Source organism: Panulirus ornatus, chromosome 68, assembly GCF_036320965.1.
Source record: "Panulirus ornatus isolate Po-2019 chromosome 68, ASM3632096v1, whole genome shotgun sequence".
In the NCBI taxonomy this organism is placed as follows: Eukaryota; Metazoa; Arthropoda; class Malacostraca; order Decapoda; family Palinuridae; genus Panulirus; species Panulirus ornatus.
Window position 1 is genome coordinate 2722771 of NC_092291.1, and position 27744 is coordinate 2750514.

The 27744-nt window shown below is 42.9% G+C and overlaps 1 protein-coding gene across 9 annotated transcripts in view; it reads right to left on the reverse strand.

Annotated features, from left to right (window-relative positions):
- Positions 1-27744, reverse strand: part of LOC139747272 (DNA topoisomerase 2-binding protein 1-like) — a 688948-nt gene that overhangs the window by 627061 nt on the left and 34143 nt on the right. For 8 of the 9 annotated variants that reach the window (XM_071659371.1, XM_071659377.1, XM_071659376.1 and 5 more), the window contains exon 3: positions 15886-16129. In XM_071659371.1, the coding sequence (XP_071515472.1) occupies positions 15886-16129 (244 nt within the window). The remainder of the gene's footprint in view (positions 1-15885; positions 16130-27744) is intronic. The other variant, XM_071659369.1, reaches the window with a different exon arrangement.

Consider the following 27744-nt stretch of genomic DNA (forward strand, 5'->3'; position numbering starts at 1 on the left):
AAATGCTACATACAAATCCATTTGCTTTTCTAAGTATTTCTCACATACATTCTTCAAAGCAAACACCTGATCCACACATCCTCTACCACTTCTGAAACCACACTGCTCTTCCCCAATCTGATGCTCTGTACATGCCTTCACCCTCTCAATCAATACCCTCCCATATAATTTACCAGGAATACTCAACAAACTTATACCTCTGTAATTTGAGCACTCACTCTTATCCCCTTTGCCTTTGTACAATGGCACTATGCACGCATTCCGCCAATCCTCAGGCACCTCACCATGAGTCATACATACATTAAACAACCTTACCAACCAGTCAACAATACAGTCACCCCCTTTTTTAATAAATTCCACTGCAATACCATCCAAACCTGCTGCCTTTGTCGCTGTCTTCTGCGTTTGCGAGGTAGCGCAAGGAAACAGACGAAAGAAATGGCCGACCAACCCCCATACAAATGTATATACATATACGTCCACACACGCAAATATAAATACCTATACATCTCAATGTTCACATATATATACACACAAAGACACATACATATATACCCATGCACACAGTTCACACTGTCTGCCTTTATTCATTCCCATCGCCACCTCGCCACACATGGAATACCATCCCCCTACCCCAAATGTGTGCGAGGTAGCGCTAGGAAAAGACAACAAAGGCCCCATTCGTTCACACTCAGTCTCTAGCTGTCATGCAATAATGTCCGAAACCACAGCTCCCTTTCCACATCCAGGCCACACACAACTTTCCATGGTTTACCCCAGACGCTTCACATGCCCTGATTCAATCCACTGACAGCACGTCAACCCCGGTATACCACATTGATCCAATTCACTCTATTTCTTGCCCACCTTTCACCCTCCTGCATGTTCAGGCCCCGATCACTCAAAATCTTTTTCACTCCATCTTTCCACCTCCAATTTGGTCTCCCTCTTCTCCTCGTTCCCTCCACCTCCGACACATGTATCCTCTTGGTCAATCTTTCCTCACTCATTCTCTCCATGTGCCCAAACCATTTCAAAACACCCTCTTCTGCTCTCTCAACCACGCTCTTTTTATTTCCACACATCTCTCTTACCCTTACGTTACTTACTCGATCAAACCACCTCACACCACACATTGTCCTCAAACATCTCATTTCCAGCACATCCACCCTCCTGCGCACAACTCTATCCATAGCCCACGCCTCGCAACCATACAATATTGTTGGAACCACTATTCCTTCAAACATACCCATTTTTGCTTTCCGAGATAATGTTCTCGACTTCCAAACATTCTTCAAGGCTCCCAGGATTTTCGCCCCCTCCCCCACCCTATGATTCACTTCCGCTTCCATGGTTCCATCCGCTGCCAGATCCACTCCCAGATATCTAAAACACTTTACTTCCTCCAGTTTTTCTCCATTCAAACTTACCTCCAAATTGACTTGACCCTCAACCCTACTGTACCTCATAACCTTGCTCTTATTCACATTTACTCTTAACTTTCTTCTTTCACACACTTTACCAAACTCAGTCACCAGCTTCTGCAGTTTCTCACATGAATCAGCCACCAGCGCTTATCATCAGCGAACGACAACTGACTCACTTCCCAAGCTCTCTCATCCACAACAGACTTCATACTTGCCCCTCTTTCCAAAACTCTTGCATTCACCTCCCTAACAACCCCATCCATAAACAAATTAAACAACCATGGAGATATCACACACCCCTGCCGCAAACCTACATTCACTGAGAACCAATCACTTTCCTCTCTTCCTACACGTACACATGCCTTACATCCTCGATACAAACTTTTTACTGCTTCTAACAACTTGCCTCCCACACCATATATTCTTAATACCTTCCACAGAGCATCTCTATCAACTCTATCATATGCCTTCTCCAGATCCATAAATGCTACATACAAATCCATTTGCTTTTCTAAGTATTTCTCACATACATTCTTCAAAGCAAACACCTGATCCACACATCCTCTACCACTTCTGAAACCACACTGCTCTTCCCCAATCTCATGCTCTTTACATGCCTTCACCCTCTCAATCAATACCCTCCCATATAATTTACCAGGAATACTCAACAAACTTATACCTCTGTAATTTGAGCACTCACTCTTATCCCTTTGCCTTTGTACAATGGCACTATGCACGCATTCCGCCAATCCTCAGGCACCTCACCATGAGTCATACATACATTAAATAACCTTACCAACCAGTCAATAATACAGTCACCCCCTTTTTCAATAGATTCCACTGCAATACCATCCAAACCTGCTGCTTTGCCGGCTTTCATCTTCCGCAAAGTTTTACTACCTCTTCTCTGTTTACCAAATCATTTTCCCTAACCCTCTCACTTTGCACACCACCTCGACCAAAACACCCTATATCTGCCACTCTATCATCAAACACATTCAAGAAACCTTCAAAATACTCACTCCATCTCCTTCTCACATCACCACTACTTGTTATCACCTCCCCATTAGTGCCCTTCACTGAAGTTCCCATTTGCTCCCTTGTCTTATGCACTTTATTTACCTCCTTCCAAAACGTCTTTTTATTCTCCCTAAAATTTAATGATACTCTCTCACCCCAACTCTCATTTGCCCTCTTTTTCACCTCTTGCACCTTTCTCTTGACCTCCTGTCTCTTTCTTTTATACATCTCCCACTCAATTGCATTTTTTCCCTGCAAAAATCGTCCAAATGCCTCTCTCTTCTCTTTCACTAATAATCTTACTTCATCCCACCACTCACTACTCTTTCTAATCAACCCACCTCCCACGCTTCTCATGCCACAAGCATCTTTTGCGCAATCCATCATTGATTCCCTAAATACATCCCATTCCTCCCCCACTCCCCTTACTTCCATTGTTCTCACCTTTTTCCATTCTGTACTCAGTCTCTCCTGGTACTTCCTCACACACGTCTCCTTCCCAAGCTCACTTACTCTCATCACCCTCTTCACCCCAACATTCACTCTTCTTTTCTGAAAACCCATACAAATCTTCACCTTAGCCTCCACAAGATAATGATGAGACATCCCTCCAGTTGCACCTCTCAGCACATTAACATCCAAAAGTATCTCTTTCGCGCGCCTGTCAATTAACACGTAATCCAATAATGCTCTCTGGCCATCTCTCCTACTTACATACATATACTTATGTATATCTCGCTTTTTAAACCAGGTATTCCCAATCACCAGTCCTTTTTCAGCACATAAATCTACAAGCTCTTCACCATTTCCATTTACAACACTGAACACATTCCCATGCATTCCTCACGTGTCGTAGAAGGCGACTAAAGGGGACGGGAGCGGGGGGGCATGAAACCCTCCCCTCCTTGAATTTTAACTTTCTAAAAGGGGAAACAGAAGAAGGAGTCACTCGAGGTGTCTAAATGTGTGTGGATGTAACCAAGATGAGAAAAAAGGAGAGAAAGGTAGTATGTTTGAGGAAAGGAACCTGGATGTTTTGGCTCTGAGTTAAACGAAGCTCAAGGGTAAAGGGGAAGAGTGGTTTGGGAATGTCTTGGGAGTAAAGTCAGGGGTTAGTGAGAGGACAAGAGCAAGCGAAGGAGTAGCACTACTCCTGAATCAGGAGTTGTGGGAGTATGTGATAGAGTGTACGAAAGTAAATTCTAGATTGATATGGGTAAAACTGAAAGTTGATGGAGAGAGATGGGTGATTATTGGTGCATATGCACCTGGACATGAGAAGAAAGATCATGAGAGGCAAGTTTTTGGGAGCAGCTGAATGAGTGTGTTAGTGGTTTTGATGCACAAGACCAGGATATAGTGATGGGTGATTTGAATGCAAAGGTGAGTAATGTGGCAGTTGAGGGAATAATTGGTATACATGGAGTGTTCAGTGTTGTAAATGGAAATGGTGAAGAGCTTATAGGTTTATGTGCTGAAAAAGGACTGGTGATTGGGAATACCTGGTTTAAAAAGCGAGATATACATAAGTATACGTATGTAAGTAGGAGAGATAGCCAGAGAGCGTTATTGGATTACGTGTTAATTGATAGACGCACGAAAGAGAGACTTTTGGATGTTAATGTGCTGAGAGGTGCAACTGGAGGGATGTCTGATCATTATCTTGTGGGGGCGAAGGTGAAGATTTGTGGGGGTTTTCAGAAAAGAAAAGAGAACGTTGGGGTGAAGAGAGTGGAAAGGGAGCTATGGTTTCTGGCATTATTGCATGACAGCTAGAGATTGAGTGTGAACGAATGGGGCCTTTGTTGTCTTTTCCTAGTGCTACCTCGCACACATGAATCAGCCACCAGCGCTGTATCATCAGCGAACAACAACTGACTCACTTCCCAAGCTCTCTCATCCACAACAGACTTCATACTTGCCCCTCTTTCCAAAACACTTGCATTTACCTCCCTAACAACTCCATCCATAAACAAATTAAACAACCATGGAGACATCACACACCCCTGCTGCAAACCTACATTCACTGAGAACCAATCACCTTCTTCTCCTCCTACACGTACGCATGCCTTACATTCTCGATACAAACTTTTCACTGCTTCTAACAACTTGCCTCCCACACCATATATTCTTAATACCTTCCACAGAGCATCTCTATCAACTCTATCATATGCCTTCTCCAGATCCATAAATGCTACATACAAATCCCTTTGCTTTTCTAAGTATTTCTCACATACATTCTTCAAAGCAAACACCTGATCCACACATCCTCTACCACTTCCGAAAGCACACTGCTCTTCCCCAATCTGATGCTCTGTACATGCCTTCACCCTCTCAATCAATACCTTCCCATATAATTTACCAGGAATACTCAACAAACTTACACCTCTGTAATTTGAGCACTCACCTTTGTCCCCTTTGCCTTTGTACAATGGCACTATGCAAGCATTCCGCCAATCCTCAGGCACCTCACCATGAGTCATACATACATTAAATAACCTTACCAACCAGTCAACAATACAGTCACCCCCTTTTTTAATAAATTCCACTGCAATACCATCCAAACCTACTGCCTTGCCGGCTTTCATCTTCCGCAAAGCTTTTACTACCTCTTCTCTGTTTACCAAATCATTTTCCCTAACCCTCTCACTTTGCACACCACCTCGACCAAAACACCCTATATCTGCCACTCTATCATCAAACACATTCAACAAACCTTCAAAATACTCACTCCATCTCCTTCTCACATCACCACTACTTGTTATCACCTCCCCATTTGCGCCCTTCACTGAAGTTCCCATTTGCTCCCTTGTCTTACGCACTTTATTTACCTCCTTCCAGAACATCTTTTTATTCTCCCTAAAATTTAATGATACTCTCTCACCCCAACTCTCATTTGCCCTTTTTTTCACCTCTTGCACCTTTCTCTTGACCTCCTGGGGATATCGGAGAAAGAATACTTCCCACGTATTCCCTGCGCGTCGTAGAAGGCGACTAAAAGGGGAGGGAGCAGGGGGCTGGAAATCCTCCCCTCTCAAATTTTTTAATTTTCCAAAAGAAGGAACAGAGAAGGGGGCCAGGTGAGGATATTCCCTCAATGGCCCAGTCCTCTGTTCTTAACGCTACCTCGCTAACGCGGAAAATGGGGAATAGTTAAAAAAAAATATATATATATATATATATATATATATATATATATATGTATATATATATATGGTGACTGAGTTTGGTAAAGTGTGTGAAAGAAGAAAGTTAAGAGTAAATGTGAATAAGAGTAAGGTTATTAGGTACAGTAGGGTTGAGGGTCAAGTCAATTGGGAGGTAAGTTTGAATGGAGAAAAACTGGAGGAAGTAAAGTGTTTTAGATATCTGGGAGTGGATCTGGCAGTGGATGGAACCATGGAAGAGGAAGTGGATCATAGGGTGGGGGAGGGGGTGAAAATTCTGGGAGCCTTGAAGAATGTGTGGAAGTCAAGAACATTATCTCGGAAAGCAAAAATGGGTATGTTTGAAGGAATAATGGTTGCAACAATGTTGTATGGTTGCGAGGCGTGGGCTATGGATAGAGTTGTGCGCAGGAGGATGGATGTGCTGGAAATGAGATGTTTGAGGACAATATGTGGTATGAGGTGGTTTGATCGAGTAAGTAATGTAAGGGTAAGAGAGATGTGTGGAAATAAAAAGAGCATGGTTGAGACAGCAAAAGAGGGTGTTTTGAAATGGTTTGGGCACATGGAGAGAATGAGTGAGGAAAGATTGACCAAGAGGATACATGTGTCGGAGGTGGAGGGAACGAGGAGAAGTGGGAGACCAAATTGGAGGTGGAAAGATGGAGTGAAAAAGATTTTGTGTGATCGGGGCCTGAACATGCAGGAGGGTGAAAGGAGGGCAAGAAATAGAGTGAATTGGATCGATGTGGTATACCGGGGTTGACGTGCTGTCAGTGGATTGAATCAGGGCATGTGAGGCGTCTGGGGTAAACCATGGAAAGCTGTGTAGGTATGTATATTTGCGTGTGTGGACGTATGTATATACATGTGTATGGGGGTGGGTTGGGCAATTTCTTTCGTCTGTTTCCTTGCGCTACCTCGCAAACGCAGGAGACAGCGACAAAGCAAAAATACATACATATATATATATATATATATATATATATATATATATATATATATATATACATTATATATATACATATATATATATATATATATATATATGATAGAGTTGATAGAGATGCTCTGTGGAAGGTATTAAGAATATATGGTGTGGGAGGCAAGTTGTTAGAAGCAGTGAAAAGTTTTTATCGAGGATGTAAGGCATGTGTACGTGTAGGAAGAGAGGAAAGTGATTGGTTCTCAGTGAATGTAGGTTTGCGGCAGGGGTGTGTGATGTCTCCATGGTTGTTTAATTTGTTTATGGATGGGGTTGTTAGGGAGGTAAATGCAAGAGTCTTGGAGAGAGGGGCAAGTATGAAGTCTGTTGGGGATGAGAGAGCTTGGGAAGTGAGTCAGTTGTTGTTCGCTGATGATACAGCGCTGGTGGCGGATTCATGTGAGAAACTGCAGAAGCTGGTGACGGAGTTTGGTAAAGTGTGTGGAAGAAGAAAGTTAAGAGTAAATGTGAATAAGAGCAAGGTTATTAGGTACAGTAGGGTTGAGGGTCAAGTCAATTGGGAGGTGAGTTTGAATGGAGAAAAACTGGAGGAAGTGAAGTGTTTTAGATATCTGGGAGTGGATCTGTCAGCGGATGGAACCATGGAAGCGGAAGTGGATCATAGGGTGGGGGAGGGGGCGAAAATTTTGGGAGCCTTGAAAAATGTGTGGAAGTCGAGAACATTATCCCGGAAAGCAAAAATGGGTATGTTTGAAGGAATAGTGGTTCCAACAATGTTGTATGGTTGCGAGGCGTGGGCTATGGATAGAGTTGTGCGCAGGAGGATGGATGTGCTGGAAATGAGATGTTTGAGGACAATGTGTGGTGTGAGGTGGTTTGATCGGGTAAGTAACGTAAAGGTAAGAGAGATGTGTGGAAATAAAAAGAGCGTGGTTGAGAGAGCAGAAGAGGGTGTTTTGAAATGGTTTGGGCACATGGAGAGAATGAGTGAGGAAAGATTGACCAAGAGGATATATGTGTCGGAGGTGGAGGGAACGAGGAGAAGAGGGAGACCAAATTGGAGGTGGAAAGATGGAGTGAAAAGGATTTTGTGTGATCGGGGCCTGAACATGCAGGAGGGTGAAAGGAGGGCAAGGAATAGAGTGAATTGGAGCGATGTGGTATACAGGGGTTGACGTGCTGTCAGTGGATTGAATCAAGGCATGTGAAGCGTCCGGGGTAAACCATGGAAAGCTGTGTAGGTATGTATATTTCCGTGTGTGGACGTGTGTATGTACATGTGTATGGGGGGGGTTGGGCCATTTCTTTTGTCTGTTTCCTTGCGCTACCTCGCAAACGCGGGAGACAGCGACAAAGTATAAGAAAAAAAAAAAAAAATATATATATATATATATATATATATATATATATATATATATATATATATATATATATATATATATATATATATATATTTTTCAAACTATTCGCCATTTCCCGCGTTAGCGAGGTAGCGTTAAGAACAGAGAACTGGGCCACTGAGGGAATATCCTCACCTGGCCCCCTTCTCTGTTCCTTCCTTTGGAAAATTAAAAAAAATTGAGAGGGGAGGATTTCCAGCCCCCCGCTCCCTCCCCTTTCAGTCGCCTTCTACGACACGCAGGGAATACGTGGGAAGTATTCTTTCTCCCCTATCCCCAGGGATATATATATATATAAAAAAAAAAAAAATACTTCCCACGTATTCCCTGCGTGTCGTAGAAGGCGACTAAAAGGGGAGGGAGCGGGTGGCTGGAAATCCTCCCCTCTCATTTTTTTTTTTTCAATTTTCCAAAAGAAGGAACAGAGAAGGGGGGCCAGGTGAGGATATTCCCTCAAAGGCCCAGTCCTCTCTTCTTAACGCTACCTCGCTAATGCGGGAAATGGCGAATAGTATGAAAGATATATATATATATATATATATATATATATATATATATATTTTTTTTTTTTTCTTATTATACTTTGTCGCTGTCTCCCGCATTTGCGAGGTAGCGCAAGGAAACAGACGAAAGAAATGGCCCAACCCCCCCCCCATACACATGTATATACAATACGTCCACACACGCAAATATACATACCTACACAGCTTTCCATGGTTTACCCCAGACGCTTCACATGCCTTGATTCAATCCACTGACAGCACATCAACCCCGGTATACCACATCGCTCCAATTCACTCTATTCCTTGCCCTCCTTTCACCCTCCTGCATGTTCAGGCCCCGATCACACAAAATCTTTTTCACTCCATCTTTCCACCTCCAATTTGGTCTCCCTCTTCTCCTCGTTCCCTCCACCTCCGACACATATATCCTCTTGGTCAATCTTTCCTCACTGATTCTCTCCATGTGCCCAAACCACTTCAAAACACCCTCTTCTGCTCTCTCAACCACGCTCTTTTTATTTCCACACATCTCTCTTACCCTTACGTTACTCACTCGATCAAACCACCTCACACCACACATTGTCCTCAAACATCTCATTTCCAGCACATCCAGCCTCCTGCGCACAACTCTATCCATAGCCCACGCCTCGCAACCATACAACATTGTTGGAACCTCTATTCCTTCAAACATACCCATTTTTGCTTTCCGAGATAATGTTCTCGACTTCCACACATTTTTCAAGGCCCCCAGAATATTCGCCCCCTCCCCCACCCTATGATCCACTTCCGCTTCCATGGTTCCATCCGCTGCCAGATCCACTCCCAGATATCTAAAACACTTCACTTCCTCCAGTTTTTCTCCATTCAAACTCACCTCCCAATTGACTTGACCCTCAACCCTACTGTACCTAATAACCTTGCTCTTATTCACATTTACTCTTAACTTTCTTCTTCCACACACTTTACCAAACTCAGTCACCAGCTTCTGCAGTTTCTCACATGAATCAGCCACCAGCGCTGTATCATCAGCGAACAACAACTGACTCACTTCCCAAGCTCTCTCATCCACAACAGACTTCATACTTGCCCCTCTTTCCAAAACTCTTGCATTTACCTCCCTAACAACCCCATCCATAAACAAATTAAACAACCATGGAGACATCACACACCCCTGCCGCAAACCTACATTCACTGAGAACCAATCACTTTCCTCTCTTCCTACACGTACACATGCCTTACATCCTCGATAAAAACTTTTCACTGCTTCTAACAACTTTCCTCCCACACCATATATTCTTAATACCTTCCACAGAGCATCTCTATCAACTCTATCATATGCCTTCTCCAGATCCATAAATGCTACATACAAATCCATTTGCTTTTCTAAGTATTTCTCACATACATTCTTCAAGGCAAACACCTGATCCACACATCCTCTACCACTTCTGAAACCACACTGCTCTTCCCCAATCTGATGCTCTGTACATGCCTTCACCGTCTCAATCAATACCCTCCCATATAATTTACCAGGAATACTTAACAAACTTATACATCTGTAATTTGAGCACTCACTCTTATCCCCTTTGCCTTTGTACAATGGCACTATGCACGCATTCCGCCAATCCTCAGGCACCTCACCATGAGTCATACATACATTAAATAACCTTACCAACCAGTCAACAATACAGTCACCCCCTTTTTTAATAAATTCCACTGCAATACCATCCAAACCTGCTGCCTTTGTTGCTGTCTTCTGCGTTTGCGAGGTAGCGCAAGGAAACAGACGAAAGAAATGGCCCGACCAACCCCCATACACATGTATATACATACACGTCCACACACGCAAATATAAATACCTATACATCTCAATGTTCACATATATATACACACACAGACACATACATATATACCCATGCACACAGTTCACACTGTCTGCCTTTATTCATTCCCATCGCCACCTCGCCACACATGGAATACCATCCCCCTACCCCAAATGTGTGCGAGGTAGCGCTAGGAAAAGACAACAAAGGCCCCATTCGTTCACACTCAGTCTCTAGCTGTCATGCAATAATGTCCGAAACCACAGCTCCCTTTCCACATCCAGGCAACACACAACTTTCCATGGTTTACCCCAGACGCTTCACATGCCCTGATTCAATCCACTGACAGCACGTCAACCCCGGTATACCACATCGATCCAATTCACTCTATTTCTTGCCCACCTTTCACCCTCCTGCATGTTCAGGCCCCGATCACTCAAAATCTTTTTCACTCCATCTTTCCACCTCCAATTTGGTCTCCCACTTCTCCTCGTTCCCTCCACCTCCGACACATGTATCCTCTTGGTCAATCTTTCCTCACTCATTCTCTCCATGTGCCCAAACCATTTCAAAACACCCTCTTCTGCTCTCTCAACCACGCTCTTTTTATTTCCACACATCTCTCTTACCCTTACATTACTTACTCGATCAAACCACCTCACACCACACATTGTCCTCAAACATCTCATTTCCAGCACATTCACCCTCCTGCGCACAACTCTATCCATAGCCCACGCCTCGCAACCATACAATATTGTTGGAACCACTATTCCTTCAAACATACCCATTTTTGCTTTCCGAGATAATGTTCTCGACTTCCACACATTCTTCAAGGCTCCCAGGATTTTCGCCCCCTCCCCCACCCTATGATTCACTTCCGCTTCCATGGTTCCATCCGCTGCCAGATCCACTCCAAGATATCTAAAACACTTTACTTCCTCCAGTTTTTCTCCATTCAAACTTACCTCCAAATTGACTTGACCCTCAACCCTACTGTACCTCATAACCTTGCTCTTATTCACATTTACTCTTAACTTTCTTCTTTCACACACTTTACCAAACTCAGTCACCAGCTTCTGCAGTTTCTCACATGAATCAGCCACCAGCGCTGTATCATCAGTGAACGACAACTGACTCACTTCCCAAGCTCTCTCATCCACAACAGACTTCATACTTGCCCCTCTTTCCAAAACTCTTGCATTCACCTCCCTAACAACCCCATCCATAAACAAATTAAACAACCATGGAGATATCACACACCCCTGCCGCAAACCTACATTCACTGAGAACCAATCACTTTCCTCTCTTCCTACACGTACACATGCCTTACATCCTCGATACAAACTTTTTACTGCTTCTAACAACTTGCCTCCCACACCATATATTCTTAATACCTTCCACAGAGCATCTCTATCAACTCTATCATATGCCTTCTCCAGATCCATAAATGCTACATACAAATCCATTTGCTTTTCTAAGTATTTCTCACATACATTCTTCAAAGCAAACACCTGATCCACACATCCTCTACCACTTCTGAAACCACACTGCTCTTCCCCAATCTCATGCTCTTTACATGCCTTCATCCTCTCAATCAATACCCTCCCATATAATTTACCAGGAATACTCAACAAATTTATACCTCTGTAATTTGAGCACTCACTCTTATCCCTTTGCCTTTGTACAATGGCACTATGCACGCATTCCGCCAATCCTCAGGCACCTCACCATGAGTCATACATACATTAAATAACCTTACCAACCAGTCAATAATACAGTCACCCCCTTTTTTAATAGATTCCACTGCAATACCATCCAAACCTGCTGCTTTGCCGGCTTTCATCTTCCGCAAAGTTTTTACTACCTCTTTTCTGTTTACCAAATCATTTTCCCTAACCCTCTCACTTTGCACACCACCTCGACCAAAACACCCTATATCTGCCACTCTATCATCAAACACATTCAACAAACCTTCAAAATACTCACTCCACCTCCTTCTCACATCACCACTACTTGTTATCACCTCCCCATTAGTGCCCTTCACTGAAGTTCCCATTTGCTCCCTTGTCTTACGCACTTTATTTACCTCCTTCCAAAACGTCTTTTTATTCTCCCTAAAATTTAATGATACTCTCTCACCCCAACTCTCATTTGCCCTCTTTTTCACCTCTTGCACCTTTCTCTTGACCTCCTGTCTCTTTCTTTTATACATCTCCCACTCAATTGCATTTTTTCCCTGCAAAAATCGTCCAAATGCCTCTCTCTTCTCTTTCACTAATAATCTTACTTCATCCCACCACTCACTACTTTCTAATCAACCCACCTCCCACGCTTCTCATGCCACAAGCATCTTTTGCGCAATCCATCACTGATTCCCTAAATACATCCCATTCCTCCCCCACTCCCCTTACTTCCATTGTTCTCACCTTTTTCCATTCTGTACTCAGTCTCTCCTGGTACTTCCTCACACAAGTCTCCTTCCCAAGCTCACTTACTCTCATCACCCTCTTCACCCCAACATTCACTCTTCTTTTCTGAAAACCCATACAAATCTTCACCTTAGCCTCCACAAGATAATGATCAGACATCCCTCCAGTTGCACCTCTCAGCACATTAACATCCAAAAGTATCTCTTTCGCGCGCCTGTCAATTAACACGTAATCCAATAATGCTCTCTGGCCATCTCTCCTACATACATACATATACTTATGTATATCTCGCTTTTTAAACCAGGTATTCCCAATCACCAGTCCTTTTTCAGCACATAAATCTACAAGCTCTTCACCATTTCCATTTACAACACTGAACACATTCCCATGCATTCCTCACGTGTCGTAGAAGGCGACTAAAGGGGACGGGAGCGGGGGGGCATGAAACCCTCCCCTCCTTGAATTTTAACTTTCTAAAAGGGGAAACAGAAGAAGGAGTCACTTGAGGTGTCTAAATGTGTGTGGATGTAACCAAGATGAGAAAAAAGGAGAGAAAGGTAGTATGTTTGAGGAAAGGAACCTGGATGTTTTGGCTCTGAGTTAAACGAAGCTCAAGGGTAAAGGGGAAGAGTGGTTTGGGAATGTCTTGGGAGTAAAGTCAGGGGTTAGTGAGAGGACAAGAGCAAGCGAAGGAGTAGCACTACTCCTGAATCAGGAGTTGTGGGAGTATGTGATAGAGTGTACGAAAGTAAATTCTAGATTGATATGGGTAAAACTGAAAGTTGATGGAGAGAGATGGGTGATTATTGGTGCATATGCACCTGGACATGAGAAGAAAGATCATGAGAGGCAAGTTTTTGGGAGCAGCTGAATGAGTGTGTTAGTGGTTTTGATGCACAAGACCAGGATATAGTGATGGGTGATTTGAATGCAAAGGTGAGTAATGTGGCAGTTGAGGGAATAATTGGTATACATGGAGTGTTCAGTGTTGTAAATGGAAATGGTGAAGAGCTTGTAGGTTTATGTGCTGAAAAAGGACTGGTGATTGGGAATACCTGGTTTAAAAAGCGAGATATACATAAGTATACGTATGTAAGTAGGAGAGATAGCCAGAGAGCGTTATTGGATTACGTGTTAATTGATAGACGCACAAAAGAGAGACTTTTGGATGTTAATGTGCTGAGAGGTGCAACTGGAGGGATGTCTGATCATTATCTTGTGGGGGCGAAGGTGAAGATTTGTGGGGGTTTTCAGAAAAGAGAACGTTGGGGTGAAGAGAGTGGAAAGGGAGCTATGGTTTCTGGCATTATTGCATGACAGCTAGAGACTGAGTGTGAACGAATGGGGCCTTTGTTGTCTTTTCCTAGCGCTACCTCGCACACATGAATCAGCCACCAGCGCTGTATCTTCAGCGAACAACAACTGACTCACTTCCCAAGCTCTCTCATCCACAACAGACTTCATACTTGCCCCTCTTTCCAAAACACTTGCATTTACCTCCCTAACAACTCCATCCATAAACAAATTAAACAACCATGGAGACATCACACACCCCTGCTGCAAACCTACATTCACTGAGAACCAATCACCTTCTTCTCCTCCTACACGTACGCATGCCTTACATTCTCGATACAAACTTTTCACTGCTTCTAACAACTTGCCTCCCACACCATATATTCTTAATACCTTCCACAGAGCATCTCTATCAACTCTATCATATGCCTTCTCCAGATCCATAAATGCTACATACAAATCCATTTGCTTTTCTAAGTATTTCTCACATACATTCTTCAAAGCAAACACCTGATCCACACATCCTCTACCACTTCCGAAAGCACACTGCTCTTCCCCAATCTGATGCTCTGTACATGCCTTCACCCTCTCAATCAATACCTTCCCATATAATTTACCAGGAATACTCAACAAACTTACACCTCTGTAATTTGAGCACTCACCTTTGTCCCCTTTGCCTTTGTACAATGGCACTATGCAAGCATTCCGCCAATCCTCAGGCACCTCACCATGAGTCATACATACATTAAATAACCTTAACAACAGTCAACAATACAGCCACCCCCTTTTTTTAATAAATTCCACTGCAATGCCATCCAAACCCGCCGCCTTGCCGGCTTTCATCTTCCTCAATGCTTTTACTACCTCTTCTCTGTTTACCAAATCATCCTCCCTAACCCTCTCACTTTGCACACCACCTCAACCAAATCACCCTATATCTGCCACTCTTTCATCAAACACATTCAACAAACCTTCAAAATACTCACTCCATCTCCTTCTCACATCACCACTACTTGTTATCACCTCCCCATTAGCCCCCTTCACTGAAGTTCCCATTTGTTCTCTTGTCTTACGCACTCTATTTACCTCGTTCCAAAACATCTTTTTATTCTCCCTAAAATTTAATGATACTCTCTCACCCCAACTCTCATTTGCCCTCTTTTTCACCTCTTGCACCTTTCTTTTGACCTCCTGTCTCTTTCTTTTATACGTCTCCCACTCATTTGCATTATTTCCTTGCAAAAATCGTCCAAATGCCTCTCTCTTCTCTTTCACTAATAATCTTACTTCTTCATCCCACCACTCACTACCCTTTCTAATCTGCCCACCTCCAACGCTTCTCATGCCACAAGCATCTTTTGTGCAAGCCATCACCGATTCCCTAAATATATCCCATTCCTCCCTCACTCCCCTTACCTCCTTTGTTCACACATTTTTCCATTCTGTACTCAGTCTCTCCTGGTACTTCCTCACACAAGTCTCCTTCCCAAGCTCACTTTCTCTCACCACTCTCTTCACCCCAACATTCTTCTTCTTTCTGAAAACCTCTACAAATCTTCACCTTCCTATGTGCGTGTATGTATATATGTGTGCATATATGAGTGGATGGGTCTTTCTTCCTGTGTTTCCTGGCACTACCTCAATGATATCAGAAACAGTGATCAAGTATTAAAAATATCATAAGTCAAGGAATGTCTGTATCCTAAATTTTTCAAAATCATCTCTTAATACATCACTTGGGATATCAATCAACTCCCAAAAATATGCCTGCATACATCATGTTTCCCCTCACCTGCCCTCTCCCTTTTTGTTCCCCTTTCTTTAAATGAAATATATATGCAACTTACAAAGTCTTTAAATGAAATATATATGCAACTTACAAAGTACTTTTTGCTTCCCACTGATTTTGCGACTACATGAGTGACACCCTCATGGAAGTTATTTGAGTAGATTCCTGCCATCCTTTCAACCAGCATCTGGATTTCCACCTTTGCTTCTTTTTCAAATCCGGTGAGAGTGATAACCAGACCCTTCATGGCAGTGTTGTGTATGGGTGACGGGAGCTCTGGTATGGATTCCTTGCGGTGAAGGGATGTGAGAATACATCGAGGTCCCAAGACTCTGCTGAAAAATATTGGTTTTGAAAGTTGTAGGACCTTTTCTCTCTGAGACAGTATCTCACCAGCATTAGACATTCTATATCTCAAAGAAAATTAGGGTTAAGACCTGCAAACCTTCTGTAATTCTGGTGAGAAAGCACAGGCTTTTCTTACCTTTTGCTATCTTCTCAACCATGGTGATAGTGGCATGCTCATTTCAGGCCTCCCATCAACTAATCAGAAACTGTCACTTTGACTCACTTGTTCCTAGCTACTAACATCTCAAAGAATTCATAAATTGCAGGAATTAACCAAAAGTGATCATAATTGGTAAAGAAAAAGATTTTCATAAAAATAAAAATGGGGGAGAGTAAGAACCAAGGTAAATATGCTCATGGAACAACAACTTGGAGAGAAATTTTCAGAATCTATCTTTCTCTCTCCTGCAATCTGTTCAACAAGGATGAGGGTTGAGAGAAAGATTAAAACTTTCAAATAAGATAATTAAACATAATGCAAAAATAAACACCTTCAGCTGCAATTTGAAGGCACAGTGGAGTCTCCCTCTCTCCTGAAGGAGGAATTCCCAGAGGTACAGAGGGCAGATCCACAATGTCTAAATAAAGGCACAGTATGATGAAGGTTGTAAATGAGTGCCAAAGATACCTTTCCTTGATTTCCTTAAAAAAAGAAAAAGAAAAACTCAGGAAGGGAAAGGTAGAAGCCATCTTCCATATGTGATGTGCTCTAGTGTAAAGCCTAAACTCAGGCAATAAAAAGAGTTTCTTAATCTATGTAGATATTTAAAAGCTACATGGAATACAAATAACAGCCCTCTAAATAATGGGTAAACTGCAGAAAGTTCCTCACAGTTTGAACTAAAACCAGATCTTCAAATTTTCTCTTTCTCATTGAAAAAAGAAAGATAAATACATTGAACACCAGTTTCCAACTGTCATGACCACTTTTCCAACACACTCAATCTCTTTTTTGTTTCTAAACCTTCTCATAACAGTTACATTACTGCTGCCTCCTATGGTCCTTCGAAAACAATCTCATCACTATCATTTCAAGATGGGCATGCTCATCCTCTATTCCTCAACTAGAATGCCAAATTATCCACTTTAGCAAAGTGTAGTGATCATCCCTGTGCAGCTTCTTTACTCAATTTCCCTGGGGTGGGTATTGATTTCCTTGCCAGGATGCCTTATGTGATGCTGAAAATATGGCAGACGTTATCTGGGCTGGAATGGAATTCACAATCCCATCTTCAGAATCTTTCTACCCCCAGCCATAGCTTGATCATTCTTGCTCTGATGCCAGTCACAACAGGGGCAATGCACTAGGCCATGAAACTTCATCCTTCCACTGAAACCTATTCTGCTTTCATTTCCACTTGGAATCACTGCAAAGCTGTTCTTCACAGGAGTTTAGCACACCAGTGTAAAAAGAAAGTGTGCTGATCTGACAATTCCAACTGCTGAGAAATATTTCTGGTGGAGGCAAGGGTGAAGATTAGTACAGGTTCTTCAAAGAAAGAAAGAAAAAAAAAAAAAAGAAACAATGTAGATGAAAGGAGTGTGGTGAAAGTAAGTACCTGGCTAAGGTTAAGTTATGTATTTATATAATTATTCTACTTGATTACCTTTTCCCATGTCAGAGAGGTGGCACCAGGAAACAGAAGAATGGCCCATCTACTCATATTTATTTATTTATTTTGCTTTGTCGCTGTCTCCCGTGTTAGCGAGGTAGCGCAAGGAAACAGACGAAAGAATGGCCGAACCCGCCCACACACACATGTATATACATACACGTCCACACACGCAAATATACATACCTATACATCTCAATGTACACATATATATACACACACAGACATATACATATATACACATGTACAGAATTCATAATGTCTGCCTTTATTTGTTCCCATCGCCACCTCGCCACACATGGAATAACATCCACCTCCCCCTCATGTGTGTGAGGTAGCGCTAGGAAAAGACACCAAGGCCCCATTCGTTCACACTCAGTCTCTAGCTGTCATGTAATAATGCACCAAAACCACAGCTCCCTTTCCACATCCAGGCCCCACACAACTTTCCATGGTTTAACCCAGACGCTTCACATGCCCTGGTTCAATCCATTGACAGCATGTCGACCCCAGAATACCACATTGTTCCAGTTCACTCTATTCCTTGCACGCCTTTCACCCTCCTGCATGTTCAGGCCCCAATCACTCAAAATCTTTTTCACTCCATCTTTCCACCTCCAATTTGGTCTCCCACTTCTCCTCGTTCCCTCCACCTCTGACACATATATCCTCTTGGTCAATCTTTCCTCACTCATTCTCTCCATGTGACCAAACCATTTCAAAACACCCTCTTCTGCTCTCTCAACCACACTCTTTTTATTTCCACACATCTCTCTTATCCTTACATTACTTACTCGATCAAACCACCTCATACCACATATTGTCCTCAAACATCTCATTTCCAGCACATCCACCTTCCTGCGCACAACTCTATCCATAGGCTACGCCTCGCAACCATACAACATTGTTGGAACCACTATTCCTTCAAACATTGCATTTTTGCTTTCCGAGACAATGTTCTCGACTTCCAAATATTCTTAAAGGCTCCAGAATTTTCGCCCCCTCCCCCACCCTATGATTCACTTCCGCTTCCATGGTTCCATCTGCTGCCAGATCCACTCCCAGATATCTAAAACACTTTACTTCCTCCAGTTTTTCTCCATTCAAACTTACTTCCCAATTGACTTGACCCTCAACCCTACTGTACCTAATAACCTTGCTCTTATTCACATTTACTCTTAACTTTCTTCTTCCACACACTTTACCAAACTCAGTCACCAGCTTCTGCAGTTTCTTACATGAATCAGCCACCAGCGCTGTATCATCAGCGAACAACAACTGACACTTCCCAAGCTCTCTCATCCACAACAGACTGCATACTTGCCCCTCTTTCCAAAACTCTTGCATTCACCTCCCTAACAACCCCGTCCATAAACAAATTAAACAACCATGGAGACATCACACACCCCTGCCGCAAACCTACATTCACTGAGAACCAATCACTTTCCTCTCTTCCTACACGTACACATGCCTTACATCCTCGATAAAAACTTTTCACTGCTTCTAACAACTTGCCTCCCACACCATATATTCTTAATACCTTCCACAGAGCATCTCTATCAACTCTATCATAAGCCTTCTCCAGATCCATAAATGCTACATACAAATCCATTTGTTTTTCTAAGTATTTCTCACATACATTCTTCAAAGCAAACACCTGATCCACACATCCTCTACCACTTCTGAAACCACACTGCTCTTCCCCAATCTGATGCTCTGTACATGCCTTCACCCTCTCAATCAATACCCTCTCATATAATTTACCAGGAATACTCAACAAACTTATACCTCTGTAATTTGAGCACTCACTTTTATCCCCTTTGCCTTTGTACAATGGCACTATGCAAGCATTCCGCCAATCCTCAGGCACCTCACCATGAATTATACATACATTAAATAACCTTACCAACCAGTCAACAATACAGTCACCCCCTTTTTTAATAATTTCCACTGCAATACCATCCAAACCTGCTGCCTTGCCAGCTTTCATCTTCCGCAAAGCTTTTACTACCTCTTCTCTGTTTACCAAATCATTTTCCCTAACCCTTTCAATTTGCACACCACTTCGACCAAAACACCCTATATCTGCCACTCTATCATCAAACATATTCAACAAACCTTCAAAATACTCACTCCATCTCCTTCTCACATCACCACTACTTGTTATCACCTCCCCATTAGCCCCCTTCACTGAAGTTCCCATTTGCTCCCTTGTCTTATGCACTTTATTTACCTCGTTCCAAAACATCTTTTTATTCTCCCTAAAATTTAATGATACTCTCTCACCCCAACTCTCATCTGCCCTCTTTTTCACCTCTTGCACCTTTCTCTTGACCTCCTGCCTCTTTCTTTTATACATCTCCCACTCATTTGCATTATTTCCATACAAAAATCGTCCAAATGACTCTCTCTTCTCTTTCACTAATAATCTTACTTCTTCATTCCACCACTCACTACCCTTTCTAATCAGCCCACCTCCCACGCTTCTCATGCCACAAGCATCTTTTGCGCAAGCCCTCACTGCTTCCCTAAATAAATCCCATTCCTCCCCCACTCCCCTTACCTCCTTTGTTCTCACCTTTTTCCATTCTGTACTCAGTCTCTCCTGGTACTTCCTCACATAAGTCTCCTTCCCAAGCTCACTTACTCTCACCACTCTCTTCACCCCAACATTCTCTCTTCTTTTCTGAAAACCCCCACAAATCTTCACCTTCGCCTCCAAAAGATAATGATCAAACATCCCTCCAGTTGCACCTCTCAGCACATTAACATCCAAAAGTCTCTCTTTCATGCGTCTATCAATTAACACGTAATCCAATAACGATCTCTGGCCATCTCTCCTACTTACATACGTATACTTATGTATATCTCGCTTTTTAAACAAGGTATTCCCAATCACCAGTCCTTTTTCAGCACATAAATCTGCAAGCTCTTCACCATTTCCATTTACAACACTGAACACTCCATGTATACTAATCATTCCCTCAACTGCCACATTACTCACCTTTGCATTCAAATCACACATCACTATAACCCGGTCTTGTGCATCAAAACCACTAACACACTCATTCAGCTGCTCCCAAAACACTTGCCTCTCATGATCTTTCTTCTCATGCCCAGTGCATATGCACCAATAATCACCTATCTCTCTCCATCAACTTTCAGTTTTACCCATATCAATCTAGAGTTCTTTCGTACACTCTAGCACATACTCCCACAACTCATGATTCAGGAGTAGTGCTACTCCTTCCCTTGCTCTTGTCCTCTCACTAACCCCTGACTTTACTCCCAAGACATTCCCAAACCATTCTTCTCCTTTACCCTTGAGCTTCATTTCACTCAGAGCCAAAATATCCAGGTTCCTTTCCTCAAACATACTACCTATCTCTGCTTTTTTCTCATCTTGGTTACATCCACACACATTTAGACACCCCAATCTGAGCCTTCCAGGAGGATGAGCACTCCTCGCGAGACTCCTTCTTCTGTTTCTCCTTTTAGAAAGTTAAAATACAAGGAGGGGAGGGTTTCTGGCCCCCCACTCCCGTCCCCTTTAGTCGCCTTCTACAACACGTGAGGAATGCGTGGGAGGTATTCTTTCTCCCCTATCCCCAGGGATACTCATAAACGCACTTATGTACATAAATGCCCATAAACACATATACATATAAACATATATACAGTAGGGTTGAGGGACAACTCAATTGGGAGTTAAGTTTGAATGGAAAAAAACTGGAGGAAGTAAAGTGATTTAGATATCTGGAAGTGGATTTAGCAGCAGATAGAACCATGGAAGCACAAGTGAGTCACAGGGTGGGGGAGGGGTCGAAAGTTCTGGGAGCATTGAAAAATGCGCGGAAGACAAGAACATTATCTCGGAAAGCAAAAATGGGTATGTTTGAAAGAATAGTGGTTCCAACAATGTCATGTGGTTGCAAGGCATGGGCTATGGATAGAGCTGTGTGGAGGTGGGTGGATGTGTTGGAACTGAGGTGTTTGAGGACAACATGTGGTGTGAGGTGGTTTGATCGAGTAAGTAATGAAAGGGTAAGAGAGATGTGTGGTAATAAAAAGAGTGTGGTTGAGAGAGCAGAAGAGGGTGTATTGAAATGGTTTGGTCACATGGAGAGAATGAGTGAGGAAAGATTGACAAAGAGGATGTATGTGTCAGAGGTGGAGGGAACGAGAAGTGGGAGACCAAACTGGAGGTGGAAGGATAGAGTGAAAAAGATTCTGAACGATCTGGGCCAGAACATATATACATTCACTTTTATTTATTATACTTTGTCACTGTCTCCCACGTTAACGAGATAGCGCAAGGAAACAGACAAAAGAATGGCCCAACCCATCCACATACACATGTATATACATACATGTCCACACACACATATATACATACCTATACATTTCAATGTATACATATATATACATACACAGACATATACATATTTACACATGTCCATAAATCATACTTGCTGCCTTTATTCTTTCCTGTCGCCACCCAGCCACACATGAAATGACAGCCCCCTACCCCCACATGCGCACGAGGTAGTGCTAGGGAAAGACAACAAAGATCACATTCATTCACACTCAGTCTCTAGATGTCATGTATAAAGCACCGAAACTACACCTCCCTTTCCACATCCAGGCCCCACAAAACTTTCCATGGTTTATCCCAGACGCTTCACATGCCCTGGTTCAATCCATTGACACCACGTCGACCCCGGTATACCACATCGTTCCAATTCACTCTATTCCTTGCACGCCTTTCACCCTCCTGCATGTTCAGGCATCGATCACTCAAAATCTTTTTCACTTCATCCTTCCACCTCCAATTTGGTCTCCCACTTCTCCTCGCTCCCTCCACCTCTGACACATATATCCTCTTGGTCAATCTTTCCTCACTCATTCTCTCCATGTCATCAAACCATTTCAATACACCCTCTTTTGCTCTCTCAACCACACTCTTTTTATGACCACACTTCTCTATTACCCTTTCATTACTTACTCGATCAAACCGCCTCACACCATATGTTGTCCACAAACATCTCATTTCCAGCACATCCACCCTCCTCTGCACAACCCAATCTATAGCCCACGCTTCACAACCATATAACATTGTTGGAATCACTGTTCCTTCAAACATACCCATTTTTGCTTTCCGAGATAATGTTCTCACCTTCCACATATTCTTCAATGCTCCCAGAACTTTCGCCCTGTAGCCCACCCTGTGACTCACTTCTCCTTCCATGGTTCCATCCGCTGCTAAATCCACTCGCAGTTATCTAAAACACTTTACTTCCTCCAGTTTTTCTCCATTCAAACTTACCTCCCAATTGACTTGCCCCTCAGCCCTACTGTACCTAATAACCTTGCTCTTATTCACATTTACTCTCAGCATTCTACTTTGACACACTTTACCAAACTCAGTCAACAGCTTCTGCAGTTTCTCACATGAATCAGCCACCAACGCTGTATCAACAGCGAACAACAACTTACGCACTTCCCAAGCCCTTTCATCCACAACAGACTGCATACTTGCCCCTCTTTCCAAAACTCTTGCATTCACCTTCCTAACAACCTTATCCATAAACAAATCAAACAACCATGGAGACATCAAGCACCCCTTCCACAAACTGACATTCACTGAGAACCAGTCACTTACCTCTCTTCCTACTCATACACATGCCTTACATCCTCGATAAAAACTTTTCACCGCTCTTAGCAACTTGCCTCCCACACCATATACTCTTAATACCTTCCAAAGAGCATCTCTATCAACTCTATCATATGCCTTCTCCAGATCCATAGATGCTAAATACACATCCCTTTGTTTTTCTAAGTATTTCTCACATACATTCTTCAAAGCAAACACCTGATCCACACATCCTCTTCCACTTCTGAAACCACACTGCTCTTCCCCAGTCTGATGCTCTATACATGCTTTCACCCTCTCAATCAATACCCTCCCATATAATTTCCCAGGAATACTCAACAAACTTATACCAATGTAATTTGAACACTCACCTTATCCCCTTTGCCTTTGTACAGTGGCACTATGCATGCATTCCACCAATCCTTAGGTACTTCACCATGACCTTTACATACAATGAAATCCTCACCAACCAATCAACAACACAGTCAACCCCTTTTTAATAAATTCCAATGCAATACCGCAATACCATCCAAACCCACTGCCTTGCCGGCTTTCATCTTCCGCAAAGCTTTTACTACCTCTTCTCTGTTTACCAAACCACTCTCCCTGACCCTCTCACTTCGCACACCACCTCGACCAAAACACTCTATATCTGCCACTCTATCATCTAACACATTCAACAAACCTTCAAAACACTTAAACCAGGTATTCCCAATCACCAGTCCTTTTTCAGCACACAAATATACAAGCTCTTCACCAGTTCCATTTACAACACTGAACACCCTATGTACACCAATTATTCCCTCAATTGCCACATTACTCACCTTTGCATTCAAATCACCCATCACTATAACCCAGTCTCATTCATCAAAACTGCTAATTCACTCACTCAACTCCTCCCACAATACTTGCCTCTCATGATCTTAGTTCTCATGCCCAGGTGCATAGGCTCCAATAATCATCCATCTCTCTCCATCCATTTTCTGTTTTACCCATATCAATCTAGAGTTTACTTTCTTACACTCTATCACATACTCCCACCACTCCTGTTTCAGGAGTAGTGCTACTCCTTCCTTTGCTCTTGTCCTCTCACCAACACCTGAGAGCCAAAACATATAGGTTCCTTTCCTCAAACATACTACCTATGTTTCCTTTTTTCTCATCTTGGTTACATCCACATACATTTAGACACCCCAATCTGAGTCTTCGAGGAGGATGAGCACTCCCCGCATGACTCCTAATTCTGTTTCCCCTTTTAGAAAGTTAAAATATAAGGAGAGGAGGGTGTTTAGTCCCCTGCTCCCGTCCCTTTTAGTCGTCTTCTACAACACGTGGGGAATGCGTGGGAGGTATTCTTTCTCCCCTATCCCTGTATGTTCATCTTTTTATTACATTCATATTTATCATACTTTGTCGCTGTCTCCTGCATTAGCGAGGTAGTCGCAAGGAAACAGGCGAAAGAATGGCCCAACCCACCTACATACACATGCATATACATACACGTCCACACACGCACATATACATACCTATACATTTCAATGTATACATATATATATATATACATACACAGACATATACATATATACACATGTACATAATCTATACTCGCTGCCTTCATTCATTCCCATCGCCACCCAGCCACACATGAAATGACAACACCCTACCCCCACATGCGAGGTAACGCTAGGAAAAGACAACAAAGGCCACATTCGTTCACACTCAGTCTCTAGCTATGATGTATAATGCACCGAAGCCACAGCTCCCTTTCCACATCCAGGCCCAACAGAACTTCCCATAATTTACCCCAGACGCTGCACATGCCCTGGTTCAATCAATTGACAGCAAGTCCACCCCGGTATACCACATCGTTCCAATTCAGTCTATTCCTTGTGTGCCTTTCACCCTCCTGCATGTTCAGGCCCTGATCACTCAAAATCTTTTTCACTCCATCTTTCCACCTCCAATTAGGTCTCCCACTTCTCCTCGTTCCCTCCACCTCTGACACATATATCCTCTTTGTTAATCTTTCCTCACTCACTCTCTCCATGTGACCAAACCATTTCAAAACACCCTCTTCTGCTCTCTCAACCACACTCTTTTTATTTCCACACATCTCTGTTATCCTTTCATTACCACACATCTCTCTTATCCTTTCATTACATACTCGATCATACCACTTCACACCACATATTGTCCTCAAGCATCTAATTTCCAACACAGCCACCCTCCTTCACACAATCCTATCTATAGCCCACGCCTCACAACCATATAACATCATTGGAACCACTATGCCTTCAAACAAACCCATTTTTGCTTTCCGAGATAATGTTCTCACCTTCGACACATCTTTCATTGCTCTCAGAACTTTTGCCCCCTCCCTACCCAGTGACTAACTTCCACTTCTATGGTTCCATCCTCTGCCAAATCCACTCCCAGATATCTAAAACACTTCACTTCCTCCAGTTTTTCTCCATTCAAACTTACCTCCCAATTGACTTGTCCCTCAACCCTACTGTATCTAATAACCTTGCTCTTATTCACATTTACTCTCAGCTTTCTTCTTTCACACACTTTACCAAACTCAGTCACTAGCTTCTGCAGTTTCTCACCCAAATCAGCCACCAGCGCTGTATCATCAGCGAACAACAGCTGACTCACTTCCCAGGCTCTCTCATCCACAACAGACTGCATACTTGCCCCTCTCTCCAAAACTCTTGCATTCACCTCCCTAACAACCCCATCCACAAACAAAGTAAACAACCATGGAGAAATCAATCACCCCTAATGCAATCTGACATTCACTGAGAACCAATCACTCTCCTCTCTTCCTACTCGTACACATACCTTACATCCTTGATAAAAACTTTTCACTGCTTCTAGCAACTTGCCTCCCACACCATATATTCTTAATACCTTCCACAAAGCATCTCTATCAACTCTATCATATGCCTTCTCCAGATCCACAAATGCCACATACAAATCCATCTGCCTCTCCAAGTACCCCCACACACATTCTTCAAAGCGAACACCTGATCCACACATCTATACCACTTCCGAAACCACACAGCTCCTCCCCAATCTGACGCTCCACACAAGCCTTCACCCTCTAAATCAATACCATCCCATACAATTTCCAAGGAATACTCAACAAACTTATACCTCTGTAATTTGAGCACTGACCTTTATCCCCTTTGTCTTTGTACACTGGCACTATGCATGCATTCTGTCAATCCTCAGGCACCCCACCATGAGTCATACATACATCAAATATCCTTACCAACCAGTCAACAACATAATCACCCCCCTTTTTAATAAATTCCACTGCAATACCATTCAAACCCGCTGCCTTGCCGATCTCCCTCCCCCTCCAGCGAGGCAGCGCCAGGAACAGACAAAAAAAAAGGCCACATTCATTCACACTCAGTCTTTGGCTGTCATGTGTAATGCAACAAAGCCACAGCTCCCTTTCCACATTCAGGCCCCACACACCTTTCCATGGTTTACCCAGATGCTTCACATGCTCTGGTTCAATCCACTGACAGCATGTCGACCCCAGTATACCACATCAATCCAATTCACTCTATTCATTGCACACCTTTCACCCTCCTGTATGTTAAGGCCTCGATTGCTCAAAATCTTTTTCACTCCATCCTTCCTACTCCAACTTAGTCTCCCACCTACTGTTCCATCCAGCTCTGACACAGTTATCCTCTTTGTCAATCCTTCGTCACACATTCTCTCTATGTGTCCAAACCATTTCAACACACCCTCTTCTGCTCTCTCAACCACACTCTTTTTATTACTACACATCTCTGTTATCCTTTCATTACCACACATCTTACCCTTTCATTACTTACTTGGTCAAACCATGTCACACAGTATATTGTCCTCAAATATTTCATTTCCAACACATCCACCCTTCTCCATACAACCATATCTATAGCCCATGCCTCGCAACCATATATCATTGTTGGAACCACTACTCCTTCAAACATACCCATTTTCGCTCTACAAGATAGCGATCTCGCCTTCCACACATTCTTCAACTCTCCCAGAACCTTTGCTCCCTCCCCACTCTGTGACTCATTTCCACTTCCATGATTCCATCTGCTGCCAAGTACACTCCCAGACATCTAAAACACTTTACTTCCTCCAGTTTTTCTCCATTCAAATTTACCTCCCAATTCACTTGTTCCTCAACCCTACTAAACCTAATAACCTTGCTCTTATTCAAATTTACTCTCAGCTTTCTTGTTTGACACTACCAAACTCAGTCACCAGCTTCTGCAGTTTCTCACCCAAATCAGCCACCTGCACTGTATCATCAGTGAACAAC